The 18408-nt window shown below is 48.4% G+C and overlaps 7 protein-coding genes across 7 annotated transcripts; 2 read left to right on the forward strand and 5 right to left on the reverse strand.

The window, feature by feature from the left end:
- Positions 1-313: 313 nt before the first annotated feature.
- Positions 314-2222, reverse strand: met-7_0 (Cystathionine gamma-synthase; the record flags this gene model as incomplete). Its single annotated transcript, XM_014692099.1, has 3 exons — positions 314-1958; positions 2020-2114; positions 2175-2222. 3 exons carry the CDS (start codon positions 2220-2222, stop codon positions 314-316), a joined length of 1788 nt encoding a protein of 595 aa, XP_014547585.1.
- A 531-nt stretch (positions 2223-2753) lies between these two features.
- Positions 2754-4391, reverse strand: G6M90_00g042490 (uncharacterized protein; the record flags this gene model as incomplete). The annotated part of the gene is made up of 1 exon (XM_014692100.1): positions 2754-4391. The coding sequence occupies one exon, from the start codon at positions 4389-4391 to the stop codon at positions 2754-2756; it is 1638 nt and encodes a 545-aa protein (XP_014547586.1).
- Positions 4392-5727: 1336 nt separating this feature from the next.
- Positions 5728-6673, reverse strand: NEP1 (Ribosomal RNA small subunit methyltransferase NEP1; the record flags this gene model as incomplete). Its single annotated transcript, XM_014692101.1, has 3 exons — positions 5728-6204; positions 6265-6533; positions 6634-6673. The coding sequence occupies 3 exons, from the start codon at positions 6671-6673 to the stop codon at positions 5728-5730; spliced, it is 786 nt and encodes a 261-aa protein (XP_014547587.1).
- A 592-nt stretch (positions 6674-7265) lies between these two features.
- MRPS17 (37S ribosomal protein S17) lies at positions 7266-7753 on the forward strand (the record flags this gene model as incomplete). Its single annotated transcript, XM_066130302.1, has 2 exons — positions 7266-7400; positions 7502-7753. 2 exons carry the CDS (start codon positions 7266-7268, stop codon positions 7751-7753), a joined length of 387 nt encoding a protein of 128 aa, XP_065986308.1.
- A 456-nt stretch (positions 7754-8209) lies between these two features.
- G6M90_00g042520 (uncharacterized protein) lies at positions 8210-10840 on the reverse strand (the record flags this gene model as incomplete). The annotated part of the gene is made up of 3 exons (XM_014692102.1): positions 8210-8430; positions 8541-10659; positions 10751-10840. The coding sequence occupies 3 exons, from the start codon at positions 10838-10840 to the stop codon at positions 8210-8212; spliced, it is 2430 nt and encodes an 809-aa protein (XP_014547588.1).
- Positions 10841-11652: 812 nt separating this feature from the next.
- Positions 11653-13729, reverse strand: COG6 (Conserved oligomeric Golgi complex subunit 6; the record flags this gene model as incomplete). The annotated part of the gene is made up of 2 exons (XM_014692103.1): positions 11653-13416; positions 13475-13729. The coding sequence occupies 2 exons, from the start codon at positions 13727-13729 to the stop codon at positions 11653-11655; spliced, it is 2019 nt and encodes a 672-aa protein (XP_014547589.1).
- Positions 13730-15296: 1567 nt separating this feature from the next.
- Positions 15297-18132, forward strand: ATG9 (Autophagy-related protein 9; the record flags this gene model as incomplete). Its single annotated transcript, XM_014692104.1, has 3 exons — positions 15297-15955; positions 16005-16725; positions 16807-18132. The coding sequence occupies 3 exons, from the start codon at positions 15297-15299 to the stop codon at positions 18130-18132; spliced, it is 2706 nt and encodes a 901-aa protein (XP_014547590.1).
- Positions 18133-18408: the final 276 nt, after the last annotated feature.

Raw genomic sequence — 18408 nt, forward strand, 5'->3', positions numbered from 1 at the left:
GCGACAACAAGGTCTAGGATTGATCCACTCCCGTTGCAAGATATCCCCTCATCAGATGTTGTCTGTTCGTATGTTCACTGTTGAAGCTGCAGTTCAATCCTCTTCTACTGACGGTATCATTTCCAGGGTGCTACTTCGCATAAACAACTTCCATACCTGATTGAGTAGTGAATATAGTTGGTTGATGAAGACAAGACTTATCATACTCCCCGGGCCTATCTGTTCTCAAATGAATCCGTATGAAAGAAAAAAAAAAATCTGATCTGCCAGATTTGACTTGTTATTTGGATGGTGGAAGAAATTCATGGTATGACTAAGTGTTGAAATCTGAATCTGTCTTCGGCATTGTTTCCGTCGCATTCAATGCTCTGTTGAAAATATTTTGAAGCATTTCAGTGTCTTCTAGTCCTACACTGATACGAACCAAATCCTCTGCAACCCCAAACTGCGCAGCCCAGGGCAGCTCTTGATAGTGTGCAAGTAGTACGTACGGGCTACCCAGCGTAAAATTGGTTCCAAGGCTAGGCCCCTTGGCAATTTCCACGGAGTCATAGAAGGCCTCTGCATGTTGCCTAGAATGGAAGACAATGGACAGTAGGCCTCCGTATCCTCTGTTTGGCAGCCTGTACTCGTCGTAGTAATGCCTAGACGGGTTGCACTTGGGGTAGAAAATGTCCTTGACGCTTGCATGTTGTTGCAGAGTAGCACAAATAGCTTCCGCATTTGTGTTTATACGGTCCACTCTGTTGAAAAAATCTCGACTGTTCCTCTCCATGAAAATTGCATCCTCTGGCCAATATGTGTCTTCGTATATGTAGTTCATAGCCTTTTTAATTTGCCCGTAGAACCGACTGTTAGGGTTCAATATGGCACTCCCTCCCATCACGTTAGAATCGCCGGAGAATATCTTCGTCAGGCTGCTTACGACAATGTCGGCAGCTGGCAGAACGTTGATATTGGCGAAAGTCCCAATGGTTTCATCTACAACGATTGCAAAATCGAACTCATCTGCTAGGCGACGAATCCGTTGTAGATCTGGACATATCAAGAGAGGATTTCCTGGGAATTCGCAAAATAGCGCCAGGAAACGATGACCAGTTCTCAGGAGCTCCTCAAATTTGTCCAGGTCGGCAGATGAGGCATGGCCGAAGAACTCACACCCCGGACCAAACTTCTGCAAAATTTTCAGCGTGTCAACGTAGGGAAATCCAAAATTGACGCTTTTCATTTGACCCCTGGCATAGAGAAGAGCCCGGTGAGCATTGTAGATGGCATTCATTCCCGCTGGAAATAGATACACATCGTCCTCGTGTAAATTCTGCAAACCCCGTGAATTCGAAGCCATGACAGGTAAGGAATCCATGTCTTGTACTAGACACCCGGCAATTCGTCTTCGGATAGCAGATTTAGCACGTTCCACAAATGCAAGGTCTAAGTTCCTCCCAAATCTTTCTTCCAGGAAACGAGAGCTTTCCAAAGACTCCTCGTAGTTGTAGCTTCCCGTATCCTTTGAATTACCATTATTCCCTGTTCGTTGGTATCTTTTGGGTCCTCGGATCGCCCATGGTGATGCTTCGCTTGATATTTGAGTTGAGTTGGTTGGAATAAGCAGACCATCTCTCAGCAAGCTGTGACAAAACTCGGCGCGGCGGCTTGAAACACCATCTCCTGTGTGTTGCCAATACTGTTTTGCTATGGGAAAAGCTGCCTTGGGCAACAGGATAGCAGATACTGTTGGAGCAAGCTTCTTCAGCAACGGTGATAGAGTTTTGGACATATCCAGAGCCAGCTCGACAAGATTGATTTTCTGTAGATAGCTGGGCTCTGCGTTGGTGACAAAGTTAATGCAGCGTTGTGCGGCTGCTGGAGTCGGAAACAGCATTGCCTGCTGGTCACTTAAGCCATAGTCTGATACAATATCTGAGGCAAGTGCCTGAATACTTTTATGGATGAAGAACCTTGTGCCATTGCGTTGTTAGGAACAGTCGAGCCATGCGGGAGAGTCAATATAGCTTGTACCTGGGATAGCCAGTCGCCATCTTCTCGACAACCCACTTTTCGCCTTCTTCGTAACCAATATTGGATTTCCATGTGGGCAGTGACACGCTGACAGCCTATGCGCTATGCGTCAGTCTTTTCTGTAATGTTTTGGGCTCTCTATGGGCAGAACTCACATGAGCTGTGTCCTGGGGAATGGATTCGCCCAGGGCAAGAGGTGACATGATGGCAGTAGAGGGCTGGGGATATCCTCGCAGCTATGCGTGTTTTACCGGTAATATGTATGCGGCTGTACGTTGGTCATGTCCTGGGATAAACTGCCGCCTTAGTTATGTTTTGACCGAAATTAGCATTTAGGTCAGAGTTGCCTCTGATCGAAGTTGAATTCGTCTAGTATTTACTATTGGTGGGGCGACCCTGGCGGGGGGGCCGACCATCGGACCTCCGCAAACCTGCTAACTGTGCAGCTAGTACTATGTACTCCGTACAAACTACTTAAGTACGTGAATACTACTATACTAGTACTACCAGATCCAATGACTTTAAGCAGGGTCGCGGCTCCAGGCAGCATCGGCGTGAACAGTTAACAGTCAAAAGTTAACAGTTAACAGTGAGCCAGCTAGTATAGTGGTGTACTCTGTTCTTCGCACTCGAGCTGTGGCCTATATTACAGTGGTGGCAAAGGACAACGAGAGAGAGAGAATGTCATTTTGCAATTCCAGCTCAGAAAAAGAACTAGCACCAGCCCCATGCTTTTAAACACCGCGTCTCCTCCCTGCTCCCACGCAACTGATGCTATCGCTGGGTGCTATGCTATCGTTATCGTCCCCCCAGTCAGCACAGCTGCTCCCCACACCGCTGGCAGGCAAGGGAACTTCCCTCGCAGAAACACCACTGTTCACGATAGTCTCGGGTAGGGGGATACGGCTGGCGGAGACATGACTCATAGACGAGGGCATCCATTGGGCACGGCTAAAGGGCTCGACTGTCGCCGGTACGGGGTTCATATGCCGTGGCGTCTGGTCGACGGGCGAAGAAGACACGCGAGACCTAGCGGACACAAAGGTTTCTCGCTCAGGATCGAATGCTGCTGTTGAGGCTCGTGATGGGATGACTTGCCGTGGCATTTTCGATAACGGTCGCGATGCGACCGATGGCACCACCAGAGAACCTGTATTACGCTTGGCCGAGGAAAGACGGGTTGAACCACAGTCAACAATCGGCGGCGGTGTAGCATCACCAACCCAAACATCATTCAGGTCTCCTCCATTCCAGTTGGTATCTGCTACAACTTGTCGACGTTCAACTCCTCTCTCCCCAGGCGCCATAGGGAGATTAATGCTTTTGATGTCGCGCAAGGCTTGCGGCCTGACCTGGCCTACACCTGCATCCGACGATTGAACCGGCGGAGGCCTCCGCGTGACCCGAGCTTCATATCCCCCCAATTGCCGACTCCATGGACTTCGGTGCGGGAGGTCATATTGGAAGGCAGTTGCCTTCACTGGCATATCTCTACTCGAGAAACCAGGCCCTCCATCTCCATGATTTCCCGCTCCAGGAAACCTTGGACCTGATTTGACCTTTTGTGACGAGGCCGGTGAACTGTCGGCATGATTATGTGTAGCTTCGTGCTTGTCGCTGGAAACTATTCCGTAAGTGAGGATAGCGCCAGCAGCTAAACCCAGAAGTGTACCAACAACAGTAGATGTGTTGATTGTGCCTGATACTCCTTGTGACTCCCCAGCTTGTGTATTCGTGGACTGCAAAGATTTCGAGTTGAGTGAATCCTTTTCCGAGAAAGTTCGTGAGAACTCATGAGTTGTCCGATGTGATGATTCACTCGACTGTTGCCCACATGGTTCACGCTGGGAAAAGACCCGAGCGCTCACCACGGGTGTAGAGGCACCTTGACCGTACTTTAAACCATGGTCGATCAAGCCTGTCCAAGTTTGCCCACCATTACGGGTGCTCTTCTTCGCTGTGTCATCCAAGGACTGTTGACCAAGATACACAGCTTCTATCCTGTTGCCGTCCATGTCAATGACAGTTGCTCTCATGCAGCCAGTATTGGGCAGGGTATCACGATCAGTCGATCCTTGTAGCAGGAGTGTCTGTGACGGGTTCGCTTGGATACCACGTTGATAGAAGTTGGCTACAGCAGATCTTGTTGGCGCTGTGAATACAAGATGGACTGGTCGGTGTACGTCGCCGGGTGACAAGACTTGCCTGATTTCAAGAACCGGGCGTGTCGGTGTACCAAACACCACTGACAGGGGAGCTGGGTGTGATATATCGTCAGAACTGATATACACGAGTCCAAGGGGTTGGAGGATTGCTGCAAAGTACGATGAAGATGACGGGAGGTGGGAGACTTCGACAACAGGTAACACCATACTCAATAACCTTTGAGGCCCACCACGCAGTCTTATTTATCACGGAGCTTGGAAAGAGAAAGCAAAGAGGGGCCTTAAAAAGGGAAGGAGGAAACGGGAGTACAGGCCGCTCCACTTGAAAATTGTCATCGCATACTAGTTGCACTGCAGGTGCTGCAGGTAGGATTGGCTGGATTCGACGGCTCGAGTACTGAGACTCATGCCTGAGAGCTACCTACGATTAGGCATACAATAATTAGCACATTCAAGATGTCTGCATTATCCAGGCAGGCACTCCGTATCTTGGCCAGCCTGTGCAATATGACTTCCCTGTCATACCTGCATGTACCTAATGTATCGCGGCCTAACAGTTGCCGACCGTATGTAGCGAAGTGGCAACCATGAAACGCTGATTGACCACTTGCAGCACAACAACTGTTATGATAAGTCGTGTTACATGGTGACACCCACACAGCCATTGGAGCCCATAGGCTTCGCTCACACAGGCATGGGACCATCGTGACCGTTTATCAACTCCTTGTTGTGTGCTGGCTCTGGGTCCAATGCAGGGCACTCAAAAGCCGTTGCGACTGTTGTAATGGTATTGGTTGACGGAAAAGGCGGTCTGAAGTATGGGTTGTTTCTGCATGGCTTCGCTTTCATTATTGTTTTTGGCTGGGAACTGCAGTTGTATTGTCCTGCGGCACATATGCACCAATACTTGTCTGGCTCATAAATCAGGACTAAACGTATTCACGCACATACTTGTCAATGGCTTTATGATGGTGTGTATGCGGTCGATAAAGCGCCTTCAAATAACAACATATTTCGATTGTATATCCTAGAATAATGACTTACGATGTAGGAAGAATGCTTCAAACAAAAATCCGCACAGCCGGATTGACGATACTTAAGTCCTAAGCCCCGAAGTCAATTACCACAATCCCTTTTGGTGAAAGGACTATCCTGGCCCGGCGGATATTATGGTTGCTCGACAACGTGGACAAACCCTCTATCATGACGACCTCGAACAAGCGCCATCGAGCAGGATTCGCTTGATACTGATCCGTTGGTAGAATATGTCACCATAAGAACCAACTGAGCAACGGCATTGGGAAATTGCTCCTTCAAGACGTTGAAAGAGCCTTGGACCTGTCCCCTGAACGCATCCGTGTTTTGGTTGTAGAAACAAGAGACGGCGCCAAGTCCAGGCGAACCAAGTGTCTGCCAGACGTGTCACACCGTGCGGCGATGTTGTATCACTGCAGGATGACCATACAGGTTGTCGCCTTGGCCGTACCGTACAATTTCACATATGCCAAGTCCTGTTCTTTACTTTTGCAGAAAATTGGCAAGCTCAAAGAACGTCCCATACATCCTCCGCTGCATGGCAGAATTTGCTGCACGCCACGCTGGCTGATAGTGAATAGTTGCTGATAGATATCTTCTCGTCCACAATCGAGTCTGCAAATGTGTCCGAGCCTTTTGCCATGGCCCCGACAAATACACAAATACTCTCCTTCGATCCGATTGTTTCCATATACTCACGGACGCGAACCAGTGGAGCATCAAAGCTGAGCGTCACTTTGCGGCAATTCGGGGGGAGGTGGTCAGTGATTGGGTTCTGAATCACTCGAAGCAACTTTTCATTCGAGTTGGTGGATCGGATCGACAAACGGTGAAGTAGCTGAACCATGAGGCCGGCAAATCGCTTGAATGTTCTGGGGATTCGCACAGAAGGAGACACTTCGATCAACACTCCCTTTGCTGTGTGAATGTAAATCTGCAATTTACCGGCCTTGTTGATGGGCGAATCTAGCAAAGTCAACAGGCACTGCAAGTAAAAGTCAGCACAGTCGAGTAAAAAATTCACCCAACAGAGGAGGGATGTGACCTGATGTGTGATGTCCGGACGAGCATCGCTGATATCACGATTCATCTTCCGCATGACGCCTATATGCTCGTCGCTATTGAGCAATGAATATTTGTCCTCACGATGAACGCCGGTTCTGCTACTACCGCCATGAGATGCTTTATATGTTTCGAGACTTGCATTTGATAGCACAACTATCAGTCGCTGAGAGTCCTTATCCGTTGGTGGTATGGCAGTGTGTTGCTCCGCGACCAACTGAGGCAATGCCGGGGGAGGTAACGATTGTGTCCCTGCTTCGTGAGAACACAGGGTAAGGTTAGTCTTCTGCCCGGTGAGGATGTATACAGGGGGATGGAGGCTTAGGGAAAGCCATTGTAGGGCCTTTCTTACTAGGTCGTTTCACCCCAGTGCGGCGATCCGGTGATGACATGATGTTTAGTGGTGACCCTGGCGAGGTGAGAAGCGGTGAGATAGATTCACAGCTAGCTAATTCAGCTATGCAGTACCATGTAATTGACCACGTTGCGTAGAAAAGAGGCCCTGCTCACGGGTCCTTTCAGTTCCTGGGACACGTGTGCTGTGGAAGATAAAAGATGGCGGGTTTCCACGAGAATCTTTTGTCGTCAATTTGCCCCACTGCACATGAGGTACATACCTCGTAGGCACTTACCTAAGTAAGTCAAGCAGACGTTAAGCAACCCCCGCTTCCGAAACTACCAAGTCTGGCCTGGAATTACGTAATAATGCCGAGTAAGCAAGTGTATTTGGCAAGCGGTGACACAAATCATAGTTCAGGGATGCGGCAAAAAAGTCCCTTGCTAACATTTTACAGGTCTCCTGCTTTACATGTTTATCACTTGACCCACTGAATTTACCTCTGTACTCGAATACTGCAGACCTCAAAGATCCGTATTACCTCACTTCATTGCGGCGGCCATATTGGAAGTCCGGAAGTAGGTTGCATAGTCGAACACGACAAGAACTTTACTTCATGAGGGTGATACTTGTCGCCGTATGCTAGGATGTCTTCTCAAGTTGCGAAAGCTGCACGCCGTGTGGCCCACGAACTTCACGGTGTAGTAGTATCTGCCGGCTTAATGCAAAAGACTGTCAAAGTCCGAGTAGGCGGCCAAAAGTGGAACAAAGTCGTGAACAAAGTAAGTCTTAGTCTTGTTGCCTATGGTGGGTTTTAGCTTGGAGAAGCTACACTGTTGTCCATAGCATCCTTCAATATTGGGCTAACTGGCGGCTGCTTCAGTGGTTCCCTGATCCGAAACATTATCTTGTACACGATCCCAACTCGTCACTGCGAACAGGAGATGTTGTGTCGATTGTGCCTGGCTGGCCGACTTCACGGCATAAACGACACGTTGTGAAACATATCATTGCCCCTTTTGGTGCTCCTATCAACGAGCGACCGCCCGTTCCAACGCTAGAAGAACGAATAGAGGATCGGGAGACAAAAAAGGCAGCGAAAGCCGAACGGAGGCTGTCGAGGACAAACAGTTAGAGTGTGAGGTCATGCGTGAGGGCACTTGGGAATGGAGCACTATCGACGTGACTCTAGCATCGTTTGCATCATATATATATGCAATGCACTATACTAAGACAAGACTCCGTTACCGTGGAGCTTACGAGAAGAAAGCGGAAATTATTGGCCTTGGTCTGAGGCAGGTGTTCAACGCATTATGAGTGATTGATACGCAAGCAAAAAGCACTGTATTTGTGAGCTGGGCTGACAAAGTGGATGGAATAGTAATACGACTGGAACCAATCTATACGACGTTGTAAGATATAATACTTGTACTTTATGCCGCGAATTGAACCTTTGAAGCTTTTGTCTCCTGATCACAATCAGCCTGCGCATTGCATTTGAAATGATAGTGAAGTATGTGGCTGGATCGAGTTAGTGACTATACAAAATTCAGCTTGTCATGCACATTCTCGAAGTTTTGAGAATCCTTGTCTAGCCTCCCCTTTCTCCGAATTCCTTAGCCCAATCTTCATACTCCTTCAGCCCAGCCTTGCTCACGCTGGGTCGTATTGTGCTTAGACTTGCTTCAAAGTCTACTAGTAGAATAGGTCGAATGTCATCCATAGTCATGTGAAGTAATGCTTCACCAAGTGACCGAAGTGGCCCCATTGCGGCATCCTTTGCTAAAGCAGTAATATCTGAGCCCGAAAATCCTGAAATGATAAGTCAACAAGATGTATGAGCTCGTGTCTTGGTTAACCACATTTCAGAAAGAGAACGCGGAATTTGAGTAACAGTGGAAGTACTTTTGCACCCAACTTACCGTCTGTCAGCCTAACAAGTATCTCTATATCTGATTCAGAAAGGCCGTGCTTTTGTTGTCCTAGCAGCGTTCGTAGTTGCGTTTCCCTGGTCCGTGGCTCTGGCAGTGGAATGTACTGTCGTCGAACGAATCTACGCCTGGCTGCTTCGTCAATCGCCCAAGGAAGGTTAGTTGCGGCAAGAACAAGAACTCTGTTTGCATCTCCTCGCTCTTTATCTTTTTCTGTAGCTTCTCTTCCAGCAGCTGCGCGTTGCAAATCACTCCATTGTATCAGAAACTCTGTTTTGATCCGCCTTGTAGCCTCATGTTCTCCTGACCCAGATCTTTGCGATAGAAGAGAATCGATCTCGTCGACAAATATAATGCTGGGAGCTAGAGCTCTTGCAAGGCCAAACAGAGCACGGACTAGCTTCTCCGATTCTCCAAGGTATTTGCTCGTCAAGCTGCTGGCCGAAATAGAAAAAAATGTGGATTTCGACTCGGTGGCCACGGCTCGTGCCAGCATAGTCTTGCCCGTCCCCGGAGGTCCAAATAAAAGCATACCCCTGGCCGGCTCGCGCAGTCCCATAAACAAATCTGGTCGAAGGAAGGGATAGACAACTGTTTCTCTAAGAGCATTCTTAGCAATTTCTAGCCCAGCGATATCTCCCCAATGTACCTCGTCTCCTTGCACGACAATATCGTTAAGAATTTGCTTCGCCGCTCCTTCATCAATACCAGATGGCAGATGCTTAAGAATGGCGGCCTTCCTCTTTCCCCAGGCCTTCGCTGTGGAGTCATCGTCCGAATCTAAATCCTCAAATGATTGTGACTGTGCATTATGATCTACCAGGGGGTCTTTTCGCTTGGTCTGTCTAGGCTTGGAGAGCGAATCGGCTGCAGGGCTATCGGAATCGCTTGAGCCGCGGTCCTTTACTTGTTGTTTATCTTGACGAGATACGTTCCCATGACTTGGGACCCTGTTTTTGGACGTTGGGTAAGACGGCTGAACCTTTCTCTTGACCACTTCTTTGCGTCGTATTGCACTGTCGGAGAAGTTCCTTTTCTCTGCGGTCTCTTCTGGGTCATCAGCGGAAGATGGGTTGGTAGCCTGCTCGCCCCTCGAGATTCTTGCGGATTGACCGATAGTTGCAGCCGCACGTGCGGGCGAAATACGTTCTGTTTTGTTCAATGTTGGATCTGAAAAGTGTGTCTCTTGGCATGACGATGCGTTCAGAGCGCTGGAGGCGGCGGAAACGGATAGCAAGGAGGACTTGGACCGCGGATACTCTCCGGAATGTCTAGATGCACCAATGGATTGCAATCCGTTGAGGCAAGTTTCTGTATCTCGCTGTGTTACCAGTCGTCTGGAGTGACTGTCCCATTGCAAAGGTGATGGTACAGGCTTTGTCTGATCTGAAGCGACCCGAGCAGTTAAATGAGGGGTCGATGAACTGCTATCAGAAGCGGGTATTTTATACGGTCGTTCTCGCGATCCGAGAGCACTCCATGCCAATGTTGCTGCTTTACTTGGTCCCTCTGCGGCGGGCTTTGGCGAACGCCGAATCGGTTTGCTGGGTTTGTCATTCGTTCTACCGGAACGGAGGGTTGTTCTCATAGTATGTTTTTCTGGGCTACTGGAACGTAATGTCTTATCCGTCCTACCGGGAAGATTTGGTGACGATGACCTTGAATTTGTGCCAAGACGGAAATTTGCTTCCACATTCTGGTTGCCTCCGTTTGACATTGAAGTAGTCGCTTGTTCCGACGATGTTCGAGGAGGTAAGGCCGGTCGGCTAGGAAGTGTGGGTCGAGAGAGTTCCGAGTATGTTACGGCAGGAATGGTGCCTTGTCCAATGGAGCCTTTTGGACGGTTCATATTTCTGTCTTCATACGGTGTCGAAGCCTTGGAAGTACCAGTCGCTGGTGGCAGAGGCGAGCCTTCTTGACGAGAAACACGTAGAGCTTCTAGGAGATCAATCCTTTCTTTGCATTGCAGCTCCAACTGATTTAATGCTTCCACCAATGCCTTTTCAGTATCCGTTTGAGGCCCGTAGCCTGGAACGGACTTGGTAGCTCGGTGTTCGTAAATTTGCTCGAGTGCATGCCTCCAATGGCGCATTGCCTCTAGCTCGTCACCCTGGTGAAAAGTTCTTTGTTAGCTGATTGAATGCGGACCCGGGCTGACGTTTGTGACGGACGCGCAAAAATGGGAAATTCGGATGACGCACCTGGCTCTCATAGTAGACAGCTGTCGAGCAACTCAGATAGCTGTCGTCATAAGTCTTCTGGAGCGCCGTGAAGACCTTATTTCTCAACATGGCACTGAATTTGATGGCATGCTAGCCTAGAGAGTAAAGGCTCTGCCGACCTAGGGCTTTGGCTACGTTTGTTGTACAGGAAGAGATTGGTTGGGATTTCAACGGCCCTCCTCGTTAGTTCCTCTGATGCGAGCGCCGTGGTCTCGGGAACTTCTGTATCGCTGTCGTTGAATGTTAATTGGGAAAGTGAAGAAATGCTATGCTTTGAGCACTGGACAAGAAACGGGTGTGGTTTAGCAGAGCCTTTGGTTGTTGACGCTAGCATAGCCTCCGTGCCAGCAACGATCCAAGACCGGGGCTGTGGTTCCAGTGACGTAAGGCAGAGTTTAGGGTGTTGAACATCGAGTTGGACTACAGTACCCCTCGACAATCTCAAAAGATCGGATACGGAGTACGGAGTAGTTACTCCGTATTGGAAAACGGGCATCCAGGATCCACATTCTCCCATGCGGGCCATCTTGAGCACTACAAGATCTGGGCATAATACAAGTACATACATAAGTTCTTCAAAGTTGGACGCCTCGGATTTGCAAGGGTAATTAGACCCAAAAAAAAATGCCAATGCAGTGGGATATTTGATTTTTACCATGGTGTGAGGTTGTATGCATTATGAACGTCCGAAACAATGCAAGTACCACAGGCAAGCGCAAATCTATACAATTTGGGTTGTAATGGTTTGATCAGGCGGCTAAGCTTAATGATAATAATACCGCACTACTAAAGAGTCATGATATTCCAATAGAGGCCTGTGTCCCCCTTAAATTTACCATTAGTAAAGAAGTACGCCCGCAGAACGATACAGTCGATTATTTTCAGGATAGCAAAACGCGTATTTCTGCTGATGTACGAGGAAATTGTAATCGCAAAAAGCCCGCGTCATTGGCCGCTCTGTTGGCATCCCGATTGTCGATCTCCTGCTCGAGTTTCTCAAAATCCTTGCAGAACAAATCTGCGGCTTCTTCAGTCATTTGGCGGGCCAGTACTGTGTCTTGCACACACTTGACCCTATCGATTGCATCCATTAGGGCGGACGGTAGAAACTCATCCAGTTGCTGACTGGCTTTGGTCAGTGTGTCGCCGTCTAGACAACAGCCGCCCGCATCCTGAGAATCATTAATGTTGTTGAACAAAGATTCTAAACCAGATTGAACACGGAAGAACTTGTATTGACTTTGTACAATCCCTGTTGATGCTTCTCGGATATCGATGCGAATTCTTTCTGCTCGTTTCTTTGTGAATTCGAACTTGGCAAGACATTTGTAGGCAGCAAGGTTGAAATTGACAGCAAAGATTGCCGCCTTCAGCGATATCATCGACTTTGCCATGATATCACACGCAGACATGAATGGCTCGAGTGCGTCCGCAAGCACACTTTCAACCTCGTTTCCGCGAAAGTCGGTCGACGATAGTGATGAGTCGTAAGTATGCATAATGGCATCGAGCTGATCTAACGCACGACTGAAGAACAGAGGCGGCGCAAGATCCACAGGGATATTTTCAGAGTCCGTCTGCATGATAGCGATATTATCTTTGAGCAAGGATCGGAACTGCCGAAACGCCTGCATCTCTAAGCTGTGGATACACTCGGAGAGAAACGAAGCTGGCCCGAGCAGCTTTTCAAACGTCAGGCCGTAGAAGCTAAGGAGGGTTGCAAGTTTGTATGCCGGTAAAATCTCCTCGTTCGCCTGAACTACTTGTTCCACGCGCTGGCGAATCAACCTCGTGACTCCAGCGACGTCTCTGTCGACTAGGTCATTGAGGGCCGCAAGGGCATTGAACTCGCTATCTTTTCCCTCGTCGTCTGTAACTAGGCGCCAAACCTCGGCATCCCTCCCTTCTTTTAGACCCTTGGCAAGCTCTTCACCCTCAGAGATGAATAGGATCTCGAGAGCTTCACGCTCGCTTACGGTAGCTGAGTGCACCCATGCTAACATGTCTCCCACGTAACGCAACATGTCATGTGCTGCAACATCAATCGGTTTAACGGAAGCATCATCAATGCCGGACGAAGTTGTGCCAGTCAGAGCGGTATGGAACGCTTCTGAAAGAATGCGCTCTCTGGCTTCTGCGAAGAAACTGAGACAGTTTTGAAAAAGAGATGGCCGCTCTGCCAAGACTCTGAGAGCTTGTCGAATAGATGTGTTCATATGTGGATTCTCAAGGTTCAGTGTCTTGAACTCTCTTTGAGTCCATTTGTATAATTTCTGAAACCCGAAATTGAGATGTTTAGATGTTTGTTCCATTAAATCTAAACCAAATGTCTGCTCCTGAAGCCCAAGTAGGATCTCACAGTCCTTACTGATCTTTCTTGCCTTGGACAGAGCGTCGAAAAACCGCTCGTCGACGGGCTCGGCGGTTGATGTCAATGCCACGAGCTCTGGTTCAGTCAAAAGAAAATACTCCTTAAACGCTGATAAGACGCGCTGCTTTACAAAAACTTCTTCACGTTTTTCTAATAGAGATGCGGCTTCGCGGAGAGTAGGTGACGTTTCTGATTGAGCTAGGGCTACCTGAGTCTTGATGCTCTCATACTCTGTTTTCAGTTTTTCGAGTATGAGTCTAACGCGATGCAGTTGCTTTATTCATTGCAATCGGTCAATGTATGAATCGTGTAATGATTGGGGGGAAACTTACCTCTGAAACCCGGCCAAAGTTGTCAATTATGGTCCCATTGCTGTCTATAACGTCTTTGTGAAGGTTGATCCTGATCTGTCTCCGATTTTTCGCATCGTTTGCAAATTCTTGCTGGTCAATCAGGGCGAGGGCTTCACGGAACTCCGTATCAGAAAATGATGTAGAAAGAACAGCTGTAACTTTCGTCGCGAGTGAGTTAGAGCCCTTTGCCGAGGCGGCCGGAGTGTTATTTCCGACATCCATCTGCTCGGACATTGTTGTGCTAGCCCCAGAATGGGCACCCAGAGGTGCCTGCAGCCTAGCCATTATTTGGCGAGAAATCCTCCCCTAGACTGTCTTTTGGGATGCCAAACGTGGTTGAAAAGGGGTGGTTGAAAAGGGTCTCGTGCCAAAGAATGTTAGATTAGTCAATCATCCCTGGTCAACACATTTTGCCGTGGAAGAGCACAGAAAGATAAGACTCGGTGATGAAAGGCAGAAGAGCAACGCACACTCTTCTTTCAAGTAATATAATGCGGTGCTCATGCAGTATGTCTCAAATGTGATGTGTGAGAAAGGCCAAGAAGTTGTACCACCTCTACCTACCGAGTAGTTAGTAGGTCCCTAGGAACCTTGAGTAGGCGTCCACCTGGCCTTTCAAACCCATGATGCGTCATGTTCCGATACGTCTGTACTGGATGGGAAGGCGGTGAAGCGGGGGTAGTGACAGATACCTGGGGATTCAATCTCCGGCGCTTTACCGATGCTACTTCAGAATTACCCTGTACCTGTACCTACCTTCGCACGCAAACTCTAGTTCTGGTCACAATATACAGGACAAATCCTACATTATCACAGACAGTTTTGAAAGTCTTATAGTTTAAATAAAAATCAAATACGCTGCTTTGTGGTAGCTATTGTGCATGATAACTGTCACTGCAAAACTTTTGGCGCGCGAAGGAACCGTAATAGTACGTTGACACGAGACTCAGTCACATGTTGAGAGTTTGCGTCAGGTGCCTCGACAACGCCAACAGGTGTAATGACTATGAGCCATTTTTAAAAGTCGCAGGGACACAGACCCTAGTCTGTGATTCCTGTGATTGCAAAGTGTAGCAACGTAAAAATCACTCCTTGCTAGCGCCAGCATTACGCACGTAGGACAACGTAACTGAGGCCGCATGTAGACAGTGTCTTCCTGGAGCGCGAAGACCTCATGATGTAATGTTGATATTCCATTTCTTAGGTTTCCTTCTCTAGGTGATTTGAGCACCTTACCAAGTGACCGGGAGGTACTAGTCGTACCTAGGCACTCAGTCAGATGCCTTGGCGTATCTGTACCATTCAACTAATACGGAGTAATCAGAAGGCATTTGGAGAGTACTAGTATAGCTTCAGCCCCAGTCAAATCCGGTCATTCCCCAGAGGTGGGCCAGAGAGGACCCCGTGCAGCCTACAATACTCGAGTGAATGTGATGGTACACTAGCACTTGAGTGGAGCAGCCGCCAACAAAGTACTGCTGGAACCACCACCTGACATCTACTTAGTATGGAGTAGGAAATAATCGTGTCACCTCGGGCTGTCCATCCTACGGCCATTTGTTCATATAGATGGATGCGTACCCGGTACGTAGAAATGTTTCAATCTAGCTAACAGTCCTCGAAATCTTTTTGTGTTGAGGGGATTGCTAACAGGAGCCTACCCAGTGAAGCTTGGGACCAAACGCCAGGAGATCGCCAGGAGATGACGTCGATCGGGTGCGACTGAACAACTGTGCCACCAAACAAGTGTGCAGGAGCCTGGCAAGCTCTGCGTTTTCTGCGAAAGGACCTTGCCACGATAATGGCATCCAATATATTTCACCGGGACGAGACGCCGTCTCGACGTGACCGTCCGATTCAAAGTGAAGCAGGTGCAAGCTCGCACAGCGAGGAAGTTGCGAACCTCAGGGAGAGCCATAGGCTGGTCGAGGAAAATCTAGATCACAACTTCAACTACATTGATGCCGAGACTTCAGCTACTGCAAGAAGGCATGCTGCGCTGGATACGTCGAACAATATCGCTGGAGGTGGATCAACTCAATTTTCTAAGTTTGCATCAACTTCTCGATGGCCGTACCATGATGAGGACGTCGAGAATGACGTGCCGGCATCGCTTTTAGTTGAGTCCAACGAACAGGAGCCCAAAAGAACCTTGCAGTCCATGCATACACATCACGATACGACGCCCCTGCACGCCGGAAAATTCGATAGACAACCAAAAGCACAATGGCAGGCAACAACCGTACATCAGCACATGCATCCTAATAGCCAGCAGAGCGATATCAGTATACAGCAGCCTAGGTCTTTGATGAATGGCTTAGCTCCTGGTGGGAGGAGGGAGAAAGCCCTTTGGAGATGGGTCAATATCTCAAACCTTGATAGCTTTATGCGGGATGTATATGATTACTATGAGGGTGGCGGTCTACTATGCATACTGTGTTCGAATGCACTGTGGCTTCTGTGAGTGTAAGTGGTGAAAAAATGCATGACATTTACTAACAAGGTGTAGGGAGACGCTTTTTGTCGCCGTTCTACTGACGTTTCTCACCCAATGTGTTGACTATGGCAAAGTGCCTCATAGTAAGTCGTTGAGTGAGGTCGTCGTCGATCAGTGCACACGAAATATGTCGACTTCCTGGAGCCTTGGCATCTGGATGTACTCCTTTTTCTTTATATGGAAATCAGTCCAATACTTCTTCGAGATCCGTCGCCTGATATATGTCCGAGACTTCTTCGTCTATCTGCTCGAAATTCCGGAACAGGATATGCAAACAGTATCGTGGCAAGATATCGTTGCCCGAATCATGTCCCTGCGTGATGATAACCCGAAGACTGCCACTAATATGCCGCGTAATCTTCGCCGCTATATCGGGAGTCAGTCGAAGGAAAGACTCGACGCTCATGACATAGCAAATCGCTTAATGAGAAAGGAGAATTTTCTTATCGCAATGATCAACAAGGATGTTCTCAACCTCTCACTCCCAGTACCCCTCCTAGGCGACAGACAGCTTTTTTCAAAAACTATGGAATGGTACCTGCATTATTGTATACTCGACATGGCTTTCAACGAGTTTGGCCAAGTGAGGCAGGAATTTTTGCGCGCCGACAGACGTTCCTTGCTTAGTCAAAAGCTTCGACAGCGCCTGTACTTTGCTGGGTTTCTCAACCTCATTTTTGCTCCAGTAGTACTCGCATATGTTGTAATTGTGTACTTTTTCACCTATTATAATGTAAGATCTCGCTGCTGAGTCACACAGCTCACAGCTCAGCCTTTATTTCGTTGTGCAAAAGCTAATTGATCACGGCTGCAGGAATATCAGAAAGACCCGAAACTAGCAGCCGCCCGGAAGTACACGGCTCTTGCGGAGTGGAAGTTTAGGGAGTTCAATGAGCTACCTCATATCTTCTATGAAAGGCTCTATATGTCTTTTCCATTTGCAACCCGGTACATTGAACAGTTCCCCAAGCGAATGACAGAAGAAATTGCTCGAAGCATCTCATTTATGTCCGGGGCTATAACAGCTGTGCTAGCCGTTGGCACTCTCCTCGACTCCGAGCTTTTTCTCGGATTTGAAATAACACAGGATAGGCCAGTCCTATTCTATCTTGGCGTTTTTGGGGCCATATGGGCTATGACCCGAGGCATGATATCGGAAGAGACCACTGTATTTAATCCCGAGTATGCACTACGAAATGTTATCGAATATACGCATTATATGCCAGACCACTGGCAAGGACGTCTGCATAGCTTCGAGGTCAAGCAGGAATTCTCGGAGTTATACAAGATGAAAGTCGTTATATTCTTGGAAGAGGTTTTGGGCATCATCACAACCCCAATGCTCCTGTTCTTCTCTCTACCGAAGTGCGCGGAACAGGTGGTTGACTTCTTTCGTGAGTTCACGATTCATGTAGATGGCTTGGGCTATGTGTGCTCTTTTGCTGTCTTCGATTTCAAGAAAGGAATAAGACAAACTCAGACACAGGCAGCCGGCCCTGATCTTCGAGATGACTATTATTCTACTAAACACGGGAAGATGGCAGCGTCATACTACGGGTTCCTGGACAACTATGTTATTAATCCCAAGACGGGCATCCCTGGTCATATGCCACCTGGGCCTCGGGGGCAATTTTACCCGCCGCCAGCCTTCCCTAGTCTTAACTCTCCGTCTCTCGCGGCAGATATGCATAAATCACACATTTCGCGGACAGACTTGGCGCGGAATCGGGCTCGTGGGACCAGCACGATGCCACACAAAAGAGCAATGGTGCCCACCGTTCCGCAACTATCTCCCATGGCATCTGTGTTGTTGGACCCGCATAATCAGCCAACGGCGCCATCGTTGGGAGCGAGAAGTTGGCACCGGACTCGCCAGGCTAGAGGTGCTTATCATGGAGAAAATCAGATTGTAGAAGAAGGTGCAGGCTACGGAGCGGACAGACAAAGTGTAGATGACGAGGATGATGTTTACGATGAAGGCGGTATCCTAGGAGAATCAACCTGGGAAACATCTCCAGATAAGGGCCTTAGCCGAGAAAATAGCTCAACACAACACGGAGAGCTAGGAGAAGGTGGTGTGCTTGGGCTCATATATCAACTGCGCCAGGCACAACATCGTCGACGAGGTGGCGTGGTTTAAGATGTGTCTTTTTGTTACATGGGCAATATGGCCGGAGGGCTGATTTCACACGTGAGCAGCGACGAGTCTTGCTCGCGAAAGGTATGAAAGTATGGTAAGAGGGTTGATGACTAGCTTTGCCCTTGACTATGTAAACCTACCTAGGTAGACAGGTGGTCAACCAAAAGACCTTTTCCTGTGCACACTTAATATCAAGTGGAAGAGACATGACAAATGATGGCCATGACGGGGTAATACTACCACTGACGTATAGGTGAGATTAGATGACGGACGGCT

Source organism: Metarhizium brunneum, chromosome 2 (genome assembly GCF_013426205.1).
Source record: "Metarhizium brunneum chromosome 2, complete sequence".
NCBI classification, from domain to species: domain Eukaryota; kingdom Fungi; phylum Ascomycota; class Sordariomycetes; order Hypocreales; family Clavicipitaceae; genus Metarhizium; species Metarhizium brunneum.